This window comes from Rhinopithecus bieti, unplaced genomic scaffold (genome assembly GCF_001698545.2).
Source record: "Rhinopithecus bieti isolate Rb0 unplaced genomic scaffold, ASM169854v2 scaffold_14454, whole genome shotgun sequence".
In the NCBI taxonomy this organism is placed as follows: Eukaryota; Metazoa; Chordata; class Mammalia; order Primates; family Cercopithecidae; genus Rhinopithecus; species Rhinopithecus bieti.
The window spans coordinates 1,866,903-1,872,796 of NW_016808228.1; the positions used below are offsets into that span (position 1 = coordinate 1,866,903).

At 42.5% G+C, this 5,894-nt stretch overlaps 1 protein-coding gene across 4 annotated transcripts in view; it reads right to left on the reverse strand.

Annotated features, from left to right (window-relative positions):
* Window positions 1–5,894, reverse strand: part of LEO1 (LEO1 component of Paf1/RNA polymerase II complex) — a 50,145-nt gene that overhangs the window by 34,918 nt on the left and 9,333 nt on the right. For all 4 annotated transcript variants that reach the window (XR_001888017.1, XM_017886146.1, XM_017886148.1 and 1 more), the window contains exons 2-3: window positions 3,462–4,217; window positions 95–199 (exon numbers count right to left, since the gene is read on the reverse strand). Coding sequence is in view for 3 of the 4 variants with exons in the window: in XM_017886146.1 (XP_017741635.1) it covers window positions 95–199; window positions 3,462–4,217 (861 nt within the window). In the remaining variant the exon portion in view is untranslated. The remainder of the gene's footprint in view (window positions 1–94; window positions 200–3,461; window positions 4,218–5,894) is intronic.

Consider the following 5,894-nt stretch of genomic DNA (forward strand, 5'->3'; position numbering starts at 1 on the left):
AAAAAAAAAAAAAAAAAAGAAATGCACTACAGTTAAATGCAGAAAGGTATGGAAATATACATATATATATATATAATAATAATAATAGGGGTACCTTTTGGCACCTCAGTGTCGCTATCCACTTCTGAATCAGATGCAATTGCATTCTTGCGTTTCATTCGTAAAACTTCATCTTCACTATCACTGCCTCTTGCAGATTCTATTAAAGGTAGAATTAGAAGTTCTGCATAATCAGTCACCTTAGTTGAATTTTGTGTTTTAAAAGCAATATTGGAGATAAACAAATTGTGATACACCCATACAATGGACTACTACTCAGCAATAAACAGGAATGAACTACTGATACATGTAACCAACTGGATGAATCAAAAATGCTATATGCCAAGTTAAAGAGGCCAATCTGAAAGACTCCATATTTACTGTATGACTCTATTTATATGACATTTTCAAAAAGCCAAAAGTATAGTGACAGAAAAGACACCAGTAGGTGCCAGGGTTTAGGGATAGCAGAGAGATGTGACTCAAAACAGATAGCATAAGGGAGTTTTTCAGGGTAACATCTATTCTATATCCTAATTGTGATGGTGGTTATACAAATCTATAGATATGTTAACATGAATAGAGCAGTACATGCAGAACCCCCCCCCGCCAAAAAAAAAAATCAACTCTAGTGTGTGTTAATTTAAAAAATAGAATTCTTAAAATAAATACTGGCGCCAGGCGTGGTGGCTCACTCCTGTAATCCCAACAATTTGGGAAGCCGAGGTGGGTGGATCACTTGAGGTCAGGAATTCAAGACCAGCCTGGCCACCATGGTGAAACCCATCTCTACTACAAATACAAAAATTAGCCGGGTGTGGTGGCGTGCACCTGTAGTCCCAGCTACTCAGGAGGCTGAGGCAGGAGAATCACTTGAATGTGGGAGACGGACGTTGCAGTGAGCCAACATCTCACCACTGCACTCCAGCCTGGGTGACAGAGTGAGACTCTGTCTCAAATAAATAAATAAATAAATACTGGCTTCTGCAAATAGAAAAACTTGGTAGAAATGAGAAAAGTAGCACTAAAACTTATCAAATTTACATAAGACAAATTTCAGAGAAAAAAAGGTAAAAATATTAGAAAGTAACTGACATATATATCATTATTTCTAGCAGGTCCAATTGTTTACGTAAAAACTTCACAAAAATCAATGGAACCACTGTTGAACTAGTAAGAGATAAGCAGGATGACCAGCTACAAGGTTCTCTACTATGACCCTGCCCTTGACTTAGTCTGCTAGTATTTGGGATGTAGTACATGAGCCTTAAAGATTCTTTCTGATAACAGTAAAAACAACCCTACTTTTGGCCGGGCATGGTGGCTCTTGCCTGTAATCCCAGCACTTTGGGAGGCCAAGGTGGGCAGATCACCTGAGGTCAGGAGTTTGAGACCAACCAGACCAACATGGTGAAACCTCTTCTCTACTACAAATACAAAAATTAGCTGGGTGTGGTGGTACATGCTTGTAATCCCAGCTACTCAGGAGGCTGAGGCAGAAGAATTGCTTGAACCCAGGAGGTGGAGGTTGCAGTGAGCTAAGATTGTGCCACTGCACTCTAGCCTGGGTGACAGAGACTCCGTCTCAAAAAAAAAAGGATGAGTGACCGGGCGTGGTGGCTCACGCCTGTAATCCCAGCACTGTGAGAGGCCGAGGCAGGCGGACCATGAGGTCAGGAGATCGAGACCATCCCGGCTAACATGGTGAAACCCCATCTCTACTAAAAACACAAAAAATTAGCCGGGCATGGTGGCGGGCGCCTGTAGTCCTAGCTACTCTGGAGGCTGAGGCAGAAGAATGGCGTGAACCCGGGAGGCGGAGCTTGCAGTGAGCCGAGATCGCGCCACTGCACTTCAGGCTACGCTGGGCGACAGAGCGAGACTCCGTCTCAAAGGAAAAAAAAAAGGATGAGTTCATGTCCTTTGCAGGGACATGAGGGACATGGATGAAGCTGGAAACCATCATTCTGAGCAAACTATCACAAGGACAGAAAACCAAACACCATATGTTCTCACTCATAGGTGGGAATTGAACAATGAGAACACTTGGACACATGGTGGGGAACATCACACACCAGGGCCTGTCGGGGGGTTGGGGGCTGGGGGAGGGACAGCATTAGGAGATACACCTAATGTAAATGACGAGTTAATGGGTGCAGCACACCAACATGGCACATGTATACATATGTAACAAACCTGCATGTTGTGCACATGTACCCTAGAACTTAATTAAAAAAAAAAAAAAGCCTCTACTCTGAATTAGTTATTCAAAACTTACTGCAGTCCCATAGTCTACACAGATCTATATTCATCTCTGGAAATATGCTGCCCTCCTCTTCTAATAACACCAAGATGTGGTTTCCAAATGCTGTCCTGTGAGGTGTGTGTTAGATGCTATTTAAGCTAAGAAGATAGGATCAAATTATAATTAATATAATCAATCACCTATGGAAATGAAGCAATCCAGGTATCACACTTCAGGAAGACTTCAACTCAAGGTAACTTTTATATAATACAAAGAAATATGATCTCTAATTTTTTATACATTCTATATGAAGAATGTGCTAACTTGAGCGGAATAGTCTAAATGGCAATGATAAAAGCAGGGTCCAGGAACCAAAGTTCAGGTGTATGCCCCCTGTAGTCTTTAGGGAATGAGTGCTCTAATCCTAGCTCATCTCTGCAGCGTGAGGATACGCACGTCAATCTGTCTTGGCTCAGTGACACTGTCCACTAAGATCACCCAGCCATGTTTGCACTTTCTACATATTATACTCCCCAGGCAACCTCCTGATTATTATAATGTGGTATCCACTGTAGATTTGCCCCTGGGGAAACATATGATGATAAGGGAGAAATAACTGAGCCTTTTGAAACAATTTTGCAATTCGATTTTATATATTAATATCTTGTAAATTTGACTAGTTTGAGTAAACTCCTTACAGCTTGACCATCTCTGGATGATCAAATTTTGGATCTCAAAAAGCTGAACAGCAGCAATGGTGCCCACATCTCAGTACAGCTGCTCTGTGGGGACATTTCAATGGGATTGTTTCTTCCCCAGGCTAATCTGTTCTCTCACATGAGGCATGCTCTTCAGTTATCCACAGAAATGGAACCAACTTAACCCATTATGTAGCTCTTCTTACAGTCTTCTCTCTAAGACTCAATTTTAAGTCCTCTTTAAATTGTTTTTCCCCAGACCCATCAACGAACAAATGGAAGGGAAAGCAGTAAGAAAGAGTAAGTAGATTAGAAAGATTTAAAAGAAGCAAAATGTATTCTAGAGTTAGAAGTTTGAAAGGGAGGGACAGAAGAGAAAAAACAGGGTAACAAAGATGGGAATGAAAGAAGACTAAACGGGTCCCTGCTGTAGCTGAATGCTGCTTTCTGAGCCATTCTGGTTCTCATAAATGTATTACCTGATTTATGGTCCTGTTCCTCTTCATCATCTGAATGCCTGTGTTCTTCATCTGAGGCCTGTGGCCTTTCATCATCAGAATTTTGCATTTTCTCCTCATCAGACAGCTGTGGTTGTTCTTCATCATCAGAATTCTGTTTCTCATCATCATTATCAGAAGTGACCGGCCGTTCATCATCAGAATTAGCCTTTTCCTCCTCAGATAGCTGCTGTCTCTCATCATCGGAAAGCTGAGGCCTCTCCTCATCATCTGTGTTGTGCATTTTCTCATCATCGTCAGAATTCTGCAGCTTATCTTCATCAGATCCTTGTGCCCTCTCCTCATCATCAGAATTTTGTATCTTTTCATCATCTGACTGGTCACTTTTATCTTCTCTGCCCCATTTTTCATCATCTGAATGTGCTTTTTCAGAGCCTTCTGCTTCTGAGTGATGGCTCCCTCCATCAGATCTGTGACCTTCGTCTTCATCATCATTAGGGGCTTCTGATCCACTGTGCTGATCTACATCTGAGGGGTCATTGTCCTCGTGGTCGGAACGCTCAGAAGCTTCTGATCTATTGTCTGATCTTTCAGAGTGATTATCACTACCACTATGATGTGACGCTCCCTCGTCCTCACTGTCATCTCCAAACAGTTCCTTATTACTTGGTTGTCCTGAATCACCTCTTTCATCCTGGTCACTTTCACTTCCAGAGGCATTACTGCCAGAGGCAGCATTCTCTTGATCAGAATCTGAGTCAGATCCAGAATCAGAATCTATGGGATCATATAAACATAGGATAACATCAGCAAAAAAAGGCAGAGTAAGGCAGTCCCAAGGTCCATCCCAACATAAAAGCAATAAAGAAACTGGCAAAAAAACTGTTAGAACTAACATTCTCTAAGGCTGGGTGCGGTGGCTCACGCCTGTAATCCCAGCACTTTGGGAGGCCGAGGTGGGCAGATCACCTGAGGTCAGGAGTTCGAGACCAGCCTGACAAACATGGCGAAACCTCATCTCTACTAAAAATACAAAAATTAGCCGGGCGTGGTTGTGCACGCCTGTAATCCCAACTACTCGGGAGGCTGAGACAGGAGAATCACTTGAAACCTGGAGGCGGAAGATGCAGTGAGTGAAGATCGTGCCACTGTACTACAGCCTGGGCAACAGAATGAGACTCTGTCTCAAAAAAAAAAAGAAAAGGAAAGGAAAAATACAATAAATAAAATCAAAGAGTCACTAGAGGGGCTCAACCAAAGATTTGAGCAGGAAAAAGAAAGAATCGGTAAACTTGAAGATACGTCAATTTGACTGTCCAGTCTGAGAAGCAGAAAGAAAAAAGAATAAAGAGAAATGAACAGAACCTAAAAAAACCTTTATGGGACACCTTAAGTTATACCATTGTATGCATAATGGAGTCTCAGAAGAAGAGAAATGGGCAGAAAAAAATTGTTAAATAAATAATAGCTGAGGCCAGGCACGGTGGCTCACACCTGTAATCCCAGCACTTTGGCAGGCCACGGTGGGCAGATCACTTGAGGTCAGGAGTTCGAGACCAGCCTTGCCAACATGGTAAAACCCCATCTCTACTAAAAATACAAAAGTTAGTCGGGTATGGTGGTGCAAGCCTGTAATCCCAGCTACTTGAGAGGCTGAAGCAGGAAAATCGCTTGAATCTGGGAGGTGGAAGTTGCAGTGAGCCAAGACCACACCGCTGCACTCCAGCCTGAGTGATAGAGTGAGACTCTGTCTCAAAAAAAAATAGATAAACGATAGCTGAAAACCTCCCAAATTTATGAAAAATATAGATCTACACATCCAATAAGTTCAACAAATGACAAGTAGGATAAAGTTAAAGAGGTTCACACCTAGATACACTGTTATCAAACTGTCAAAGACAAAGAAACAATTCCAAAAGCAGAAAAGAGAAGCAGTTCATCCGATATGAGGAACCCTCAATAAGAGTAACAGCTGATTTTTCATCAGAAACCAAGGAAGCCCAGAGGCAACCATAAGAGGACACATTCAAAGTGCTAAAAAGACTGTCAACCAAGAATTTTATATTCAGCACAATTATGCTTCAAAAACTAAGGTGATACGAAAGACAAAAGAAAACATAAATTGGACTTCCACAAAATGAAAAACTTTTGTGCAGCAAAGGACGTTATTAAGAAAGTAGGCCTGACGCAGTGGCTCATGCCTGTAATCCCAACACTTTGGGAGGCCAAGGTGGCCGGATCACCTGAGGTCAGGAGTTTGAGATCAGCCAGGCCAACATGGTGAAACCCCGTCTCTACTAAAAATACAAAAATTAGCCAGGCGTGGTGGTGCACGCCTGTAGTCCCAGCTACTTGGGAGGCTGAGGCTGAGGCAGAAGAATCACTTGAACCCAGAAGGTGGAGGTTGCAGCGAGCCAAGATCACGCCACTGCATTCCAGCCTGGGCGACAGAGT